Below are 19,823 nucleotides of genomic sequence, written 5' to 3'. Positions count from 1 at the left end.
GTTGTTGTTGTTCCCCTTTTGTGTTCGTGGAGATGTTGACGGTTGCTGGGAGAGTGGTGAGGATGGCGTGGTTGTTGAGAGGCAGGTGCGCTTGTGGTTGTTGTGAAGCGGAGCTGTGGTTGGTGGTTGTTGTGTGATGGCGGTTGAGACGTGGTTGGTTCAAAATAAAGATAGAACACAAAAATGCCTAACTCAAAGCGTCGCAGCCCGAATTAATCACATAAATTCCCTCTCGACAACGGATTTGGGGTTAACTACACATGTACTTCGAGATATCTCACCTACGGGCCCTTCATGGTGTAATGCGAATTTCCACAGCCGTAACACTACCCTCTCCCCTTTTTACAGACTCGTCCCGAGTCGTCAAATTCTCGTGTGCCATCATGTGTAGTTCTCCCCAAGTACGTTTTACCTTCGGATCCCTGAGTGCGACATTAATGGTATTCATGTCCCCAAAATAAATAACCTGAGGGCTGAGTAACTAACTAACAAACACACTCACTCAGACGACTTAAATAAAATTGCCGGCACGAGACAGACATGCCGGGGGCGCACTCATATTTACAGTACATCTTAACTTACAAATTTTACACTAAACCATGGCCCAGGATCAATGGACTCTGCAGGAAAAAGAAGTCAACAGTCAACGGTGAACCGGCGCACAGGCCGCCACTGCAGGCCCGTGTTGTAGCTGCCAACAGGACAGTCCTTGTGGCTTGCCAACGATCCTGGCACGCATGGCAATGAACAAGGGGGGCAAAGCAAAATTGAACAGGCTGGTGAACAGGGGCAGTGGGCATGGCATGGCAAAGGCAGCAGGCAAACACAGCCAGCAGAGCCAGGCCGCTGCAGGCAAACACAGCCGGCAGACGAACTGGCCGGCACAGGCCTTGAAGCACAGCAGCTGCAGACGATCAGCCGGCACAGGCCTTGCAGCAAAACAACAGCTGCCGATGAAGTGGGCTGGCCTTTGCCTTGCAGTGGAGGTTGGTGGAGGGAGTGCGGTGGTACTGGCCACTCGGAAGGCAGGCTCGGACCTACCTAACCATTTCCCTCCCACCTATCGCCTTTGCCTGTCACTATCTATACCCACTCCCTTAATTTGTAAAACCCAATTTAGCCCCAACTTATTTTTTGTTGTTTTTATTTTTACTTCCCCACTATAAATCGTCCCCTAACCCCCTTTACTGTCCTTGTTCGGCTAACCTATCTCGTCACCAAGCCTACTCCCAACTCCTACGTTCCCTTCCCGGAGGGGAATGAGGGACAGCGAGCGTACTGTGTCGAGGCCCAACTCAAGCCTCAGGATGGCCTCCCCAGATTTCAGCGATCTATAACACAAAGTGGGTCCAGCGGCCCACAACGAGAGTGAAGGGATGGATGGTGCGGAGGGGTACACTTCCTAATCTACCCTAACCATTAACTCTTAAACTACCCTGGGGCTTTCAACAAGCGCCTCTCACTTAAACTATTGGTTCGAACAACCCAGATTCCCATTGCCTGTGTTGGTGTCCTCACAATTTCGGGCCTCGCCCCCCAATTTTCTTCGCGTGCCCTCACACGGTCTCATGGCTGGGACGTGTGGCTCCCCTTGGCAGGCACGACCCTCTGCCGATTCTCCGACGATGGCACCCCCGGGCACTACACTGCCTCTGAGCCTACCAGCTCCCTAAACACCGGGGAGTGCCCCCCATGGCAACTCCCCTGAAACGCTCACGTGGCAGGCTGGCTTCCCGGGCCCCTTTCCGAGGGTCACCCGTGCCCACAACACTGCCCACGCGGCTAATGGCGCCCCTGGCCCCCGCAGCATGCGGGCGCACTCGTGCCCACTACGCTATCCCGGCCCCCCATCGGCCCTTGGCCTACCACGGCCGACTAGCCCGGTGCCTGGGGTACCCACTCAACGATACTCACCTTTTGCAGCCATGCTCCCAGCCCGTCAACAGGGCTCCTGCACCCCTCCAAACGGGTTTCGAGCCTACTCTCCCACCAACAACAAAACGACCTCCATTTTGTCAATTTAACTAACCCAGGTAACTCACTTTACACTGACCCCGGGGTCCCTTGGGCAGGAATCACTCCTCCCCCCAATCACTCGTCGCACCATGCATTCCCCATTCGCTCCATTCATACAGACCCGCTGGCCTCACTCACCCACCAAGCACATGCTTCCACTTCACAACCCACCACTCTTCAACACTCACACACCGCTGAACTCTGTCATCCTTCTGACTACATCCCCTAACTAACTCGTGCTCCCACGTCATCTCTTACACTATAGCATGTTCCATTTAACACTATGTAGCTAAGCTACGTCCCTGCTACACATCCACAGTCTGTCTCTGTCTCCAAATCCTAAAATTCCATCTCCCATCCTAAATCTGGCTACAATCCCTCGAACTAATCCATTCCACGGGCTCCATGAGGACTTACCCCTGCCCCATGAAGCCGGTCGAGCTATGCTAACCCTTCCCCCAAGCTAGTGTCATCCTGTGCCCTGGCTAGGGGGTCTTCCACCCCTTGCCCGGGAATCCTGTTCACCAGAAAGCGAGGCTTGCTTTTTTTTTATTGCGCAGCACCAGCGCAGCAACTCGCAACCTGCGCACCTGCGCGGCAATTCACAGCCGCGCACCTTGGGCATGACGTCATGGCAGCTGTTCACGTCCCTCGTCCCTCTTGGACAGTACCATCCGGCAGGGATTCACCCTCCTGATGGATTCCAATCATACACGCAGCCATGACGTCACCCAGTGCATAAAAAAACCACAAGCCCCACATCTCGAGGGGTTCCCCACGCGAACACATGTGCTCTGCCCGTTGGAGCTTAACACACACGCCCGCGTGGAGAACCCGTCCAGTCCAAATCCGAAATCCTGCCTAAACTTTGTCCGTCGCGGGATCGGCAACATCCACCGCGCTCGTTTCCGGACCGGGTTTCACTCCCGCAAGCGAGCACGTTGCGGCCTCGTGCGTTGCACAGCACGAACCTCGCGCTCGCTGCTGGGTGAACCCGGCGCGGTTTCCAAAACAGCTACGGCCGCTACTCGGCCCTTGTCTCTCTGTCGTCGTCGTCGTCGTCTCCATTTAACCCATGCACACCTGCGTGTTACGACGCTCAGACTCCACTCCATCACACTCACACCGGGGGACGTGGCTGCGTGCTCCCGCATGCCGACCGTCATCTCTCTCACATACACGGTCTCTCTCACACGGACAGCGTGTATGTGACAGTGCAGTCACTGGCTTCCCGGCCCCTTTCTGAGGGAGGGGTATTCCCGAGGCTGTTCGCGTGCACCCTCTCGGACCAACGCCGGGAGCTAGTCACGGGTGGGGGTTTAACCCCACCACGATCGTGCCAATTGCCCACCCGCGCAGGATAGGGTTGCTCGCCAAATTTGATCTACCTAAGTACCTGCGCGAATGGTCGACCGGGCGATCGCACCACGCCACAGGCTGACTCCGGACACGGACCGCTTAAGCGGTCCGTTTCGTGTTACAGTGATAACCGAGCGGTGTTATCGTCAGCCTCGACGGTTCCGATTAATTATCAGGCGTATTAAGCCCACTACGAACCCTTTACGTGAAGCAGGATGGAGGGTCAACCCGAAGAGCTAACCCTAACACAAAGTGAACCCTTTCACTCACACGCGGTGACACTCACCCACGGTGTTTCACTCACACAGGGCGCGCTGGGAAGCACGCACTCCGGCACACTCGCAACCACACCAATCACACACAGGGTCGCTTCCACACACGAGGGCGCCCTCACACCTTGCACCACACACACCGGGACAACCACACTGGGGATCAGTGCCACCACAAGGGGTTCCGGGGCCTCAATACCCCCCAAGCTCTCCGTGCACCCGTTCGCAGCACTCGACCCCGCAAAGCACGACCGAACCCACCTGGTCGAGATCAGCTTCAAGGGGGCAAACTCCCTCCCCTCGTTCCTGGAGGAGGCTATCCAGCTGCTCGCACCGGGCCACAAAATAGTCCGCCAGCTCCCCCTCATCGTCCTCCACTACCTCTGTGTGTGTGTGCTCGTCTTCAATCCCATCCAGTTCACCCTCTATCTCCCGTGTCTCTATTATTTCCGTCTCTTCCCTTGTTATCTCCCTTGTCTCAACTATTATTTCTTTTCTTCTTTCCGACGTCACCTCGTGTCTCGTCTCACACGTTTCGGTCTCCGTCACTCCGATTAGTTTTTCCCCTTGCGTCACCGTCACAGTTTCCGTCACCTCCACGCGTCTCGCCCAACACGTCCCCCAAATTATTTTCTCCTCACCCGCCTCCATTGCGGGCCTGACAACCGTTGTACCCCCTCCCAGCTCGTTCGCTCCCACACGTGGCGTCGCCATTTTGAGCTCCACTGCACGAGTTTCGCTCCTCGCCATTGCCATTATGCCTGCCTGCAGGCCACGGTCTATTCGCTGCATCTCACCCCGCAGTGTTTGCGTATTCGCTTCCATGTCATCCATTTTATTATTTATTCCCGCCAGCATGGCGAATAGCTGGGCCATGTCGGGTGCGCTTGAGTGAGCCCTTTCGGCAGGGATCAGGGAGGATTTCGGATGAGGGGAGGGGAGGTGTCGTACACCGCAGCCGCTGCCGCGCCCATTTCGGGCTCTGGGTTCAGTTGGGGGAGTTCGTGTTCCTGCACAACCAACATTTCCTGCTTGGGGTCTCCATCCTGGGCCATGGATCTGACATTACTTCACACATGCATTTATAATACCCCGGCACCCGCGCGCCTTGAGACTCCATCTTATTTCTCGTAAGGGATTAATTTAAATTGCTCGTAATTTGGAGTGACTCGGGGGTCGCTCCTCTCACCTCTGGACCGATTCCCCGTGAATTTAGCTTTGAGATAGGAGAGTTTGTTTCCCGCTCTCTGACACCAGTGTTGCGAGGAGGGGGATGGGTTCGTATCCCACTTCTGACACTAGTATTGCGAATTCGCGCCCGACGGCGTGCGGACGGCCACGTGACTCGAACCGCTGCACGTCCCCCACCGGACGGACAATTCAGTCGTGACCTTCTCGGACCAACGCCGGGAGCTAGTCACGGGTGGGGGTTAACCCCACCACGATCATGCCAATTGCCCACCCGTGCAGGATAGGGTTGCTCGCCAAATTTGATCTACCTAAGTACCTGCGCGAATGGTTGACCGGGCGATCGCACCACGCCACAGGCTGACTCCGGACACAAACCGCTTAAGTGGTCCGCTTCGTGCTACAGTGATAACCGAGCGGTGTTATCGTCAGCCTCGACGGTTCCGATTAATTATCGGGCGTATTAAGCCCACTACGAACCCTTTACGTGAAGCAGGATGGAGGGTCAATTAAAAGGAAGGAGACGAAGCGAAACGGGAAAACAGTTCAACACAATGCACATTTATTCCGTGGCACACGGAAAGCACGTATATACAGCCATAATAATCAAAATGCACATATAAAGCGAAAGCAAGAGTTGAACCGAATACGCGTACACACGGCAACACTTATACAGTTCTACTTAACAGACGGCGCCAACACACATTCATTCGAAAGCAAAGGAAAGAGCCACCCTCATTGACAAGGCGGCAGACGGGGCCCATGTCCCTTTATGGCGTGGGACTTGGCAGACCGAACGAGTCCCACGAGACCGTTGCAGGTTACCTGCACCCTCGCGGTGCGATGGTGGGCGAGCTCTCTCCGGCGCTCCTTGCATGAACGCGCAGGTCCGCACGACACAGCTGGCAGAGCGGCGCCTCCAGTCCGCGTCCCCTCCACGACGTCCGGACTCTCCACCGACTGCAAGCTCCAACGAGCGGGTCGCTCTACGGACCGCTTCTCCAAGACCCAGACGGGCAGAAGACCATGAACGGCCAACTGACACTGACACTCTCACCGACCGCCCTGACCTGACCTCCTCTCAGCGGCGCCTCCGTGCGCCCTTTTATTTCCCTGGCACCCCACCCCTCCCTTCGCGGCAGGCGGGGGGGGGGGGGAATATTCCACCAGAGAAATCGGGGCGGGAGTTGAGTTCCAACCGTCATTCTTGTTTACCAGAGAAATTGGGGTGGGAGTTCAGTTCCAACCGTCATTCTTGTTTACCAGGGAAATCGGGGTGGGAGTTGTTGTTCCCCTTTTGTGTTCGTGGAGATCTTGACGGTTACTGGCGGAGTAGTGAGGATGGCGTGGTTGTTGAGAGGCAGGTGTGGTTGTGGTTGTTGTGAAGCGGCGCTGTGGTTGGTGGTTGTTGTGTGATGGCGGTTGAGACGTGGTTGGTTCAAAATAAAGATAGAACACAAAAATGCCTAACTCCAAAGCGTCGCAGCCCGAATGAATCACATAAATTCACTCTCGACAACGGATTTGGGGCTAACTACACATGTACTTAGAGATATCTCACCTCCGGGCCCTTCATGGTGTAATGCGCATTTCCACAGCCGTAACAATATATATATATATATATATATATATATATATATATATATATATATATATATATATATATATATATATATATATATATATATAGTATATGTATGTATATTGCAGGTCGGGGGTCGGTGGCAAGAATGACCGTTAAGGGCGCAAGTTTATGCCGTCTCCCACCAGACTCCCCGGAATTTATAGGCCGTCGCTTCGGATAACTCCGAAGCCAGCAGGTCGATTAATCGACCGTGAAATGCCAATATCTCGACCGCGTGGCGTCGGGTTAATTGTCTCGATCCCAAAATACCTAAATAACCATGCAGTCTTGGCTACCGGGGATTGACGCCCTCGGCACGTCTTTCTCAAACCGGGTCACTCTTCAGACTGCAGTGGAGTTCCAATTTGTGACTAACAACTCTGGCTCGGAGGCAGCCGAACGGAAACTGCCAAAGCCGTGCCAGCTCGGATTAATGGATTATCGGGGATGAAACCCCGTCTGAACTCAGACCCGGACCATGCTGGACCAAATAAAGAAAGGATGGAAACGAGCTGGGAACATTTCTAATAATTTATTTTGCAGTAAAAGACAAAGGCAAGACTTAACGCAAATATGCAGGAAGTATTTACAATGATCCAAAAACACTTATTCAGTTCTACTTAAAGACTGGCCCACAAGCAGACACACACACAAAAAGAAAAGAAACCCCGGAGTTCTTTATTGGACCCACCAGCCGATGTGTGTGTGTGTGTGTGTGTGTGTGTGTGTGTGTGTGTGTGTGTGTGTGTGTGTGTGTGTGTGAGAGACACGAGCTGGGGGGTCAGAGTTCAGTGGGTACCTGACCGTCGGAGGAGGGCGTGCTCCGCGATGCGGCACCTGACAAAGGTCGTTGGTCCAGTCGCACGTGGGGGACTCGAGGCCCGTGGCGGAGTTTGGGCGCGAATAATCAGGGTCCACGGAAGGGGGTCAGGGTCGCTCTGTCCTTCCTTGTGGAGGGCTAGCAGAGACACGTTCACCACCTCTGGCCCTCTGCTCAACCCTCGTGACAGCAAAAACCCCTTCGTAACAGCAATGTCAACCTCCTGTGACCACTTCGTAATCGCTCCTCGTAACCACCCCTTCGTAACAGCAAAAACCCTTAAGAACCTCTCAGAACTCTTGTGCAACCCACCAACAACGCCTCAGAGGTCTGGAATTTATGGACCTCCCTCAGTGGGGAGGAGCCTTGGTCAGCACACCTCGCTGTTCACCTCGAATTGGCCAGGATCCTACGGGCACAGCCTTCCTGGGTGGGTTTCGGCCATGTCCGGAGAAAGCCGCCCCTCCCCTCCACGCGTGTTTGGGGAAGGTGGATGGTGGTGAAGCCACGATTGCGTGTGGAACGTTCGTGGAAGCTGAGGACTGGGACCGCGAGGCCCCCCTCTCGGCAAGTCAAGGTATGAGCAGTCAACCGTGGTGATGGAGCGTGATGGGCAGGTGGTGAGATGTAATAACCTAACTATAAAAAAAAAAACACCACAACGCACATATTCGATTCCCACTAGACAAAAGGAAGGGACCTGTCTCACACGTAATTACTGGCATAACTAACTTTGGGACCTGAATGTTGAGTGCGCATGGTTTCCAGATTCGTAACTATATATATATATATATATATACACACACACATACATATACAACCCGTCACTTCGCTGATGGGGATATCATATGGAGCGGGGAGGGAGAAAGAAAGAGGAGGGAGGGGGGCAGAGAGGATGGAGGGAGGAGACAGACAGACAGAGTGAGGGGGGGGGAGGAGGCAAATAAAATGAAGAGAGAAAGGTGAGGGGTGGAGATGGGGATTAGCAAAGAGAATGATGTGTGACGCTTCATAACCGAGCACGAAAAAAATGCCCAAACGTGTCAGCTGTACACACGACACAACAGAGTTTATAAAGTAATCCTCTGGCACATGTGCAAAAACTTTAATATCCCAGTTCTAGAAAATATGTGGGAAAACGAATCAAAATAAATCTGAAATACCGCTCACACGAACCACTGAAAGCATGGAAGTACCGCTCACGTACGACCAAATTATCCCATCGAGTGTGAATATCGAAAACAAAGTATTGCAACCAAATATCATACCTATCATTACTCGGTACAAATAAGAGAGAAGAAGACATTGCGAAGTGAGATTCTAATACCAGTGATTTTGGATGAAACTATGCAGAAGTCAAGAAAATGACCGAATACCAAGATCTCAAGAATGAAGTGAAAATATCCTGTTAGCTGAAGAATGCCAAAGTTGTACCAGTGATAATTGGAGCTACGGGAATGATGACTAAGATATTCGCAAATTAACTACATTTGGAAGCTGTTCTGGGCTCAGTTACACTCCTGGAGAGAGCCCTTGGCACAAACCTTTGAGAACGGAAAACTTCACAGCTTGATCTGTGAATTGTGACCCCTTTCTGAAATAAAGGTGGATACTTTGATCCCACCCTTTGAGGACTTCATTCCCCATTCTGAAACCCACATATGTAGATTCCAATCAATGACAAACACACACATAAACACACACATGCTTTGAGACCTGCGAAGGCTCATTTTACTTTCCTCAACCCACACATGGAGACACACACACACACACACACACACACACACACACACACACACACACACACACACACACACACACACACACACACACACACACACACACACACACACACACACACACACACACACACTAGAATAGATATATAACACATCTCAAAAAGCTGTGGTTGAGTGATGACAAAACTTTGTGGATGAGTTGGTTAGGTAACCAGAAGAAGCTGATGAGATTTTCGTTCAGGTCTGATCCAGATCGGGCCTATTAGTGGGATACGAAACCTAAACTGTTCAGCCTGGCGATGGTATGCAGCCACCAAGTGCCCTTCTGGTGACGACTTGTAACACTGGCTTCCACTAGATGGCGCTATACAATAAATGTTGAACAGAGAAATGGGGTCTGAACCCCTGGGGCAGTGATTTTTTTTCCACCACTTACATTCATACACTCCCCCACCCGAGTAAAACCACTACTTAAACTCATCCAGTCCAGTGGTTTAGGAGTGTACAGAATTAAAACACATAAACAGTACGATGACCAACTCCCTCCCCTTTTCTATGACTACTTTTGGTTTCCATGCAGAGAATTGTAATGGTATTGTTGCGGGCCAGGGGTCAGGTGAGAAGACCACTGTGGGGGCGGGGGGGGGAGCTATCTCAGCTCCCCACCAGACTCCCCGGAATTGGTAGGCCATCGCACACTGATAATTCCGTGACGCGGCGGGTCGCTAACCAACCGTGGACACCAATAACTCAACCGCGTGACCTCTGGTCCTCCCTTCTATGGGTTAACTGGGTTAACTAATTAATCACGTGATTTAATTACCAGGGAACATGCCCTCGGTACGCCTTGTCAGAACCGGATCACTTTACTGGATCGGATGCACCGAGCGACACTGCCAAGGACGTACCGGCTAAAAGGAACGGATTGTTGGGAATAAAGTCCCAGCTAAGCTTGGATATGGATCATGCTGGATCAATGAAGGAAAAGACAAAAACAAGCCGCGAACATTTCTAATAGTAATTTATTAACAAGCAGGTGAGGAAGGGTATGTGGTACGATCAATAGATTTATTGGGGTGTGCAAACAGAGATAGGGAAGAAAGGTGTGGTGCGACAATAAACAAGCAACTTACAAAAGCAGACACAGAGCAGACTTTCCATGAAATAATAATAATAATCTTCTGCAGTCTTACTTATGTGGACAGGTGCCAGGACACACACACGCACACACACAAAAACCCGATGACGAGGAGTTGAGGCTATGGTCTCTCGGTACCTTTGCACGCTTGCCCAAACGAGCCACCAATACATTTGGGGGGATGCTCCATGGTGCGATACCCCCGGCAGCTGGCACGTCATCTCTTGCTTCGGGGGGCTTCTCGTGCAAAGCGTTATCCAGAAAATGAGACGCAACCGTCGGCGTGAAGGAGGGGCCTGAGTTGGGAGGGTGGAGTCAGCGTCATGTGGGCGGAGAAGAGGAGGCGGAGTCCAGGCGATGATGGCAGGAGGCGGAGTCGAAGTCCAACTTGCGTTGGAGGTGAGGCAGGGCAGAGAGAGGTTGAAGGCTCCGCTCGGACCTTTATAGGCCCCGAGGCGGGGGGCGCCCACGAAGCACTGTCGTCACCTGAATCGTGTGCTCTAATCGGCCCTGACCCCCTGCCTGGCCACGATGGCCGGAAACCGCAACATTCCATTTTCGGCAAGATGACCCCGTGCTGTGAATTTTTCTTGCTCCGACCCCACAACATGACATGAATCGCCCACACCGAACTCCGCGTCATGAATTGCCTTGCAAAAACCCACTGGCCCTGTCCTGACAATCGGCCGAGGGCAGCGTCTGTACCGCATGCATGCTCGGACACCCCGACCAATGCTGGTCAATGTGCCTGCTCCATGTGCACCAACGTGGCCCGAGCTGTACAACATGCCTCCGCCCGATTGTAGCTTCGCTGGCTGTCAAGGCGAGATGGTAAGATGTTATGGCAAACCCATGCACAATACAGTAAGATGTATCCATTCGTTCTGTACTATAACAAAGTGTCACGAGCGGTACATTTGTGCCCTGCTCTGTACGATAAAAAAGTCGCGAGCGGCACACGGGTCTGCCTTCGAGCACGTACTATACAGTGCGTGTGGATCCGCCATTACGCACATGGCCGGCGCTCGCGTTCGCCTGATTCTGCTATCGTGTACGCGAGGCGAAACCTGATCGATATAATTAGTCCAGAAATGGGTTGAAAAGTACGTGCCGCCTGTATCATGCACAACGTGGCGTGGTTGTCATTTTACTATTATTGGCCTCTGACGATGTAGCTATTAGCACCAAGCTACGAGCCACGCTCTTGCCGATATTGGGTCATTTGCTTCTGTGTTGTGCAAAACACCATCCGTACAGCCTCTTAAGAGATATTCATTCGTTTGCCTTTTCAATGCAACCAGCAATCTCCCCGCAGATCATCGGAAGCTCGAGTCGATAATCTCGAGCTGCCGAACATATATACAATAAGAGAGAAACGCCGAATTTTATTCCCGTTTTGCAATGTCAAATCAAATTGTATCCTCCTGAAAATTGGCAGGTATTTAAGTTACTATCGGGAAGGTGGCTAGATCCACTTTTTGTTATGAACTAACTATTATCTATTGTGAATTTTGGGAGTGAAAATGGGCAGGACACACCCAATGCTCCGCTGCTTTTTTTTTTTGGACCCCACCGCTGCTAATTATGCCGACCTCCTCATGAACATTGGAGACGGTAACTACCCTGTTGCAAATAAACCGGACACCTTCACGTTACCCGAAAGGATCCTCCAGCATGAAACTCCATCCAAATTAATCGAGGAAATAAATGTCAGATTAACAGGACGTGCTCCAAACGACAACAACTGGTTGTTAGAACGAGCGATACTCGCACCTCCAAATGAAACGGTGGATGCTGTCAACTCCACCGTCATTGACCGCTTCCCAGGAGAAGTCAAGCTATATAATGCAATCAACACTACACTCACTGTGGAGGAAGCGGTGCACTTTCCCGTTGAATTTCTGAATTCCACTGAAATATCAGGGATATCACCACACAAACTTAAGCTGAAAGTGGGCTGCCCAGTTATTGTTCTACGTTCATTGGATCCACCAAATATCATGAATGGCACCTGCTGTACAGTCTACCGAATGAGCCCAAATGTGATTGAGTAATCCTGATTAATGGACCGTCATCAGGAAAACATGCATTAATTCCAAGGATACCACTTATACCATCCGACAGTGACCTGGCATTCCAGTTCCGTAGATTACAATTTCCCTTACTACCTTGCTTTGCCATGACAATAAACAAAGCACAGGGACAGACGTTCAGCATAATCGGACTAGATCTGCGTTCGCCTGTTTTCTCAGACGGAATGTTGTATGTTGTGGCATCAAGAGTTGGATCAAGATCAAAGCTGCACGTCCATGCCCCAGACAAGAAAACGAGGAACGTTGTTTTTAAAAATGCGCTGCAGTAGACGACCGAAGAGACCCGTTCGTAACAAAATTGACTCCACAGAAACTGAGTAACCGACATATGCTTTCATTTATGAATTACCCGTCGAAGACGGGTACTTTGCTAGTATTGTATAACTCGCCACAAAAGTTGGGTTGAAGGATCGCTTGAGGATGTGAGCTCTGCGCTGTTAATGCTCGTGCTGTGCCGTTATTGCGAGGGTATCCTGGTGTCCTCACAGCCGTGCTTCACGTGTTGACCGTTGCGAGAGCCCAAATTCAGATTTACCTCGAAATAATCAGAAAAGAAGAGCATGAATGAAGTCAGTGATGTAAGCAAACCTACCTATGAGATTCTCGCAACGCATGTCCAGTTGTCCCACAAGACAAAAGGGAAAGGACTATCTACATCTATCTATAATTCCAGCAATCTCTATGTGTCTGTCTGTCTGTGACCGCTGTTTCTCGACAACCACTGGTCCGATCTAATTGAAACTTGCCAGGAATATTGCTGGGGACCTGGGTATGTGCCTTTTCAATGTTTGATATTAATCGGACAAGTGGTTCCCAAGTTATGGCCATTTATTTACAAAACTAATGACAGGACACGGTGCTATGACGTCGCAATTGACGTCACAATTATCAATTAAGTTTTTGTTATCAAAAAGATGCATACTGTGGTGAAAATTTCGTTTCGATCGGACTTACCGTTCCGAAGAAAATGATTTTTTAAAGCGAAAGAACCCGAAAATTGCTGGTGGAAAAAGACAAAATAATAAATAATGTTATATAATATAATAATTATATACACACAGATTTTGATATACACACAGATATGATTCCAGCAATACGGGCATGTACTAGTGTATATTAATGGAATAACTGTCTTGGGACCACTGAATGTTGGATGCATGTGGTCCCGAGAACCACAACAGTATTTTATTGTTTTGTTCCTCCCCCCCCCCCCCCACCAACACAAAGAGAAACTTGATATGATACATATTTACATCAACAACTTGTATATGCCAACCCACTTCCAAGCACTTTATCCCTGGGCGTTATGCAATTTACCTTCCTCGGCACACCCGAATGCAACGACAAGTTTTCAACTCGGTCTGTCCAGTGATTTAGGAATGTATACAAGTCCAACAAATATATAAAAAAAAAATACATTGCACTTCTTGAAAAATTTAGAAATTAACCCTTTAACCAGTACTGTATACTCATGAAGACAACTGTTGTTTCGTATGCAGCCTGTGGCTTCTGACAGCATCATTTTCTGGAAGCATGGCCGTGCCACTGATGCAGTGCCTCTGTTACCAGTAAGCTGGTAAAGTACTCAATTTACCGACCTTGGAAGAATGACAGGCTGAGTTAACACACCTGGTGTTATCTGACGGCATGACAGGGGCTTAAACTCAAGACCCTGAGATCTTAAGCCATCTTAACTGTTAAGCCAACAACAGGCTACGAGACAACTAATTAAGCATTTTAGACTTCAGGATTTAAAACAATGCTGTTAGCTAAAGGTCCCAAACTGCATATCTTTCTTTGACATTCGATTGCGTTCTATACAGGGCTGACATGATGGTTTAGAGGTACGCTCACTCACCTCTTGATCTTTAGCTGGCTCACCTGGGTTCGAATCTTGACTGCTATAAACTGTCATCCTGGTGTTTCACATGCAGAGTGATTCATCAGTGTGTGTCCCATCTGCCAGCATTAGTTGGTGGACGTTAAAGATCCCACGGTGTCCTTCCTGAAGAGTAGGTGAGCTATTTCTGGCACCGTGAACAAATTACAAATTCCTACCCTAATCTGCAGAGGTCATCAGTGGAGCAGCTGCATCCTCAGACAATGATGCTACCCTGCAGCCTTGTGCTGTGTACAAACGAAGAAGAAAGCCATATTGCACCTCAAAAAAAATTTTGTCTTCAAAATGGATGATTGATATATATATATATATATATATATATATATATATATATATATATATATATATATATATATATATATATATATATATATATATATATAGATATATAGATATATAGATATAGATATATATAGATATATATATATATATATATATATATATATATATATATATATATATATATATATATATATATATATATATATATATATATATATATATATATATATATATATATATATATATATATATATATATATATATATATATATATATATATATATATATATATATATATATATATATATATATATATATATATATATATATATATATATATATATATATATATATATATATATATATATATATATATATATATATATATATATATATATATATATATATATATATATATATATATATATATATATATATATATATATATATATATATATATATATATATATATATATATATATATATATATATATATATATATATATATATATATATATATATATATATATATATATATATATATATATATATATATATATATATATATATATATATATATATATATATATATATATATATATATATATATATATATATATATATATATATATATATATATATATATATATATATATATATATATATATATATATATATATATATATATATATATATATATATATATATATATATATATATATATATATATATATATATATAGATATATATATATATATATATATATATATATATATATATATATATATATATATATATATATATATATATATATATATATATATATATATATATATAATACAAGTGGAAATGGAAAACCTCTGCCATTGCCAGAGGTTTCCCTCTGGCATCCTTGCCAAGAAATTAAATGGCTTTGGTAGCACTGACACTGTAAGAGAATGGTACATCAGATTATACACACACACACACACACACACACACACACACACACACACACACACACACACACACACACACACACACACACACACACACACACACACACACACACACACACACACACACACACACACACACACACACGCGCGCACTCCGAAAATGGATATACCAATAAGAATGTTGAATAGTTTTATTGTTATTTGAGATACTGACGTCAACTTGATATGATATGTACTATACATGTAAGTTGTAGATTATTTAATTTTTATGGTATTGTTTAAATATTCTCGAGTTATTAAAAAAACTTCATTCACTGTAATCAATCTAATTCAGCATTCAAATTCTGAGAAACGATCTGTCAAATTTGGATTTAAAAGCACTTTAACAATTCGAGTAAAGTGAGATGGTGCTCCATCCTGTTGAACGAGATCTCTTTGTAACAAGTGATTTTCTTGGAGTTGCGGAATTAACAAAACTTGTTGCATGTTGAGGTATGAAATAGTGGTGATAGTGTGTTCATCAAAGAAAAAGGGTCCATAGATGTGAGAACGTGGCATGGCACACCACATGTGTAATTTAGGGAATACCTTTTGTGTTCATCCAATTAATATGGATTTTCTTCTTCCTATATCCTACAATTGTGAAATGTAGCCACATCACTAAAAAGGTTTGATGAAAATGTTCGTCTGATTCTATCTGTTCAATTAATTATTGGCAAACATTTACTTCTTGTTTCATAATCCTCTTCTAAATGTTTCTGAACTGTTTGCATTTTATAACATTTAAACTTCAAATCTTCATGAAGGATATCATGAACAGAGATTTTCAGAATGTTTAACTCAAATGATACTGTTTAACCTTATTCACTTTTTAGGGTTGTTGGTAAATGCCTCCATAACAGCATTCACCCTTTCATTCTGATCATGCTCACCAGATACTCTCAACGAGGGAGCCTTGTGAGTGGAAGAGGCCAACGAGATGACTATGTGCATCATGGTTGCAGCAGGTTGATCAGCATCTCAAGGAGATGGGGATGGGCCTGGCATGAGGCCCCCGGAGTACCGACCAAAAGTGGACGCAGTGACGCACTGCTCTGGTGCTTGTTCCCATACCTAACCCTCTCATTTGACTTTCTTGGCCTTCCAGCAGATTTCCCCTTCAGGACAGATCCTGTATCCTCAAACTGATCCACCCATCTTTGTATGGAGTGTCTTTCAGGTGCTGATTTCTTTGGGCTTGAATGATTGAATCACATTCATGTAAAAATCTAAATTTTTGCTTTACTTGAGGACTTGTCATTATATATCAGAAAATGTGGTTTCTCCTGAAACTTAAAGAAAAACATAACCTCCTTCGCCTTTGGTGGCGGAGGTAATAACAATCAATTTCACAACCGACTAAAACTTACAAGTCTACTGCATATACTCGTATCAAATTTACATCAGCAACTCGAAGAATAATATAACTATTCAACGTCATTTTTGGTACATCTTTTTTGGACACACTGTCACATCAGGCAACTTTTACTGTACATGCTCGTACAATGAAAATCAAGTTTGTCCTTGAATACAGGTGTGTTACGGTTCCTGTTTCTCATCCTCAGTCATTCGATGGTCGTAAGGGTGGACTCGAGCGAGATCTCTGGTGCAGTGGGTTTCACATGATTGTGGAGCTTGAGGATGAGAGGATGGACACGACTTGGGGACTTTTTGATGCAGCAAGATTTCATAAAATGTTGTATGGTCAGGAACACAAACTCTGATATGGCAAGGAGCATACAAAGCACAGACCCAGTGAACAGGAAGTAGTTAAAAATGGTCTTTTCCATGGGCCGAGAAACAAAGCAGTCAACGGTATGTGGGCAGGGAGCGATCGAACACTTCACCAGCGGCAAGAGTGTAAACCCATTGTATATCTGGTAGAACGACCATGTGAATCCAATCTATGAGGATATAAAGTAGGGCAGGTAATGGTAACAGGGTCAGTTTATTGAAAACATTAAGGGGGAAAACGAAACAGCAAGCCAATGATTCACATTATCCATGCTGAAGTCAAATTATTAAACTAGAACAGCAGTCGGGAGAGAACATAACCTGTGCCCGGCTGAACAGTTTATGTTTTGTATCCTTTTGATAGGCCGGATCTGGATCCGGACCTTAACCAAAATCGAACCAGCTTGTTCTTGTCACCTTCCCAACTCATCCACCAAGTTTTGTCATGTCGTCCACAACTTTGTGAGATATTGTGTGACCTATCGTTTTTGGGCCCCATCTCTCAATGGTGAAGAATCACTTGAACAATTAAAAAATTATCATATTCGGATCTGGATTTTCAACAAAATTTAATCATTTCGTCCTTGTCATACACCCAACCGGTCCACCAAATGTCGTCTCAATCTGTCCACAACATTTTGAGATGTCTTATTCACAGACAAACTGTGAAAACATAACCTCCGTCCAACTTCAGTGATGGAGGTAATAAGCTTGTGTGTTCCCTCTTTCCCCATTCGTGTGTTTTTCAATTGCCAGGTATTTATGTCATTTGAAGTATCTCTTATTCCTCATCCCAATTATTCTTTCATAATAAACCCTGTAATTATAAGGATATATAATTATAAGACATATTTTGCAAATCTGTCTCACTGAACCGCTTCATCTGCATCCACCCTCCAGTTCCTCCTGCACAACCTCTCTCCATGCCTTAAACCAATATTCCATCCACCAATCCCATGATCGTCATCTCAGAATGTTAAATATGGGAATCAAATCTTGAGAAGTCCATGTTGCAGAGGTTGTCTGCACACAACAATTGATTCCCATTCCCGTTACTTTACAATGTCAAACTCCTCCATGTCATTACCCTCCCCCACATCTCATACTAGCCTGCGTCCTTCCAACCCCATCCCTTCTACGTGTCCCCCCACTTCAGTATCCCTCTTCTTCATGTCCCTCCACTTCAGCATCCCTCTTCTTCATGTCCCTCCACTTCAGCATCCCTCTTCTTCATGTCTCCCCTTTCTGCTACCCCCCCTTCACCGCACCCTCTCCATGCTTCCTCCTCATCCCACCCTCGCCAAACTTCTCCATCACCCCACCCTTTCAAACTCCCTCCACACTCCACCTCTAAAAGCTTCTGCCCCGTCTCACCCCCTCAAAGCTTCCCCAAAAGCCTGGTGTTGGCTTCTAGGTTAGGGTGGCTAGCTTGGGATCTTGGGGTCCTGAGTTTGAGCCCCTTTTCCTGTTGAATTGACACCAGGTGGGGTTGACTCAATCTGGCATCCTTCTGAGGTCGGCGAAATGAGAACCAGTGAACTTGTAATAGGGGCATTGCATCAGCGGTGCAGCCGTGCCCTCAGCCAATGATTCCCCCTGCACCTTGTGCTGTATATGAAGGAGGAGGAGGAAAGCATCCTCCTCCTCCCCACCCCACACCTCAAGCTTCCCCCCAAACTCACCCACTCAAAGCTTCCCCCCAAGCACACCCCATCAAGGCTTCCCCCATCGTCCTGGACATATTGGGTCAGGGTTCGAACACAGGCGATAAAGATTAGAGGCGAGTGTGCATACCTCAATCTAGGCCATTCTGTCAGCCCAAACATCAAATTAAATTAATTTTTTCTCTCATCTGATGTTTTCTAAAGGAGTAGCTTTTTGTGTTTAAGTTCCAGTAAGTTTGTTATCGACAGATTATGCCTTTATCAGTTTATGTTCTCCAGTGTAATCCAGGACAATCTCCTCACCTGATTGGTACATTAGTTTGCCGATTTTTCAGAATATTCCACTTCTTGTGCAGGGTCATACCAGCGTTTTGTTTTCTATTTTACTTGCCCTATTAAAATTTATCCCATTGATTGTATTGTAATGACGTATATGAATGTATGTGCATATTTGTGTGGCCTCTTGAGTGAGTTTGTATGCTCACTTGACTATCTGTGATAGTCACTTCCCTGTAATAAGACGTGGACATGATCTGTACATAGATCCTCCATAATGACACTGGCATCAACACAGTCCACGATTTTGGATAACGATAAGCATATTTGACCAGTTGAAAATATGGAATTACTCCTTCGATAAAATTATTCATTATTTTCTTAAAATCATAGCTCACCATGGATATGATTCCACAATCATCGAGGAAGAAAAATAATTACCTCAAAACAAATTCGAGATGCCAGACTGACCAAATACGTCCAAAAAAGTCCACCCTTAATGCGGTGTTCTTGACCCTCAGTGATGCGTTGCACCTTGCGATTTTTTCGATGCCAGACGTGCGCTGACACCAGCAGCGTAGGTGTGGCCACAAAGAGCAACTAAGAGTAAATATGAAGGATTCAGTGAAAGACTTCAAAGTTCAAAAGGGTGTTAACAATTCAGTGGATGAGATGGAGGAAGAACCAGAAGTACCTGTAAAGACCAAAGACGGATATGTGAAAGAGGAAAGTGATAATTGTAAC

The 19,823-nt window shown here is 46.5% G+C and overlaps 1 protein-coding gene and 1 long non-coding RNA gene across 4 annotated transcripts in view; both read right to left on the bottom strand.

The window, feature by feature from the left end:
- Positions 1-10,021: 10,021 nt before the first annotated feature.
- LOC147028001 (uncharacterized) lies at positions 10,022-14,436 on the bottom strand. Its single transcript, XR_015057373.1, has 2 exons — positions 12,632-14,436; positions 10,022-10,964 (listed from the first exon to the last, which is right to left on the bottom strand). It is a non-coding gene; the product is annotated as an uncharacterized LOC147028001 (long non-coding RNA).
- A 979-nt stretch (positions 14,437-15,415) lies between these two features.
- Positions 15,416-19,823, bottom strand: part of LOC147027999 (gap junction beta-2 protein-like) — a 37,331-nt gene continuing 32,923 nt past the window's right edge. For all 3 annotated transcript variants that reach the window (XM_085877921.1, XM_085877920.1, XM_085877918.1), the window contains 3 exons: positions 19,774-19,823; positions 19,521-19,679; positions 15,416-17,309 (listed from right to left, as the gene is read on the bottom strand). The exon at positions 19,774-19,823 is cut by the window's right edge and continues 124 nt beyond it. In XM_085877921.1, the coding sequence (XP_085734047.1) occupies positions 16,971-17,309; positions 19,521-19,679; positions 19,774-19,823 (548 nt within the window). In that variant the 3' untranslated portion in view covers positions 15,416-16,970. The remainder of the gene's footprint in view (positions 17,310-19,520; positions 19,680-19,773) is intronic.

This window comes from Eptatretus burgeri, chromosome 4, assembly GCF_056783735.1.
Source record: "Eptatretus burgeri isolate ZD-2024b chromosome 4, Ebu_testis_v1, whole genome shotgun sequence".
Lineage (NCBI taxonomy): Eukaryota > Metazoa > Chordata > Myxini > Myxiniformes > Myxinidae > Eptatretus > Eptatretus burgeri.
Note: the sequence above shows the minus strand (reverse complement) of the source record. Positions and strands in the feature narration are given on the sequence as shown.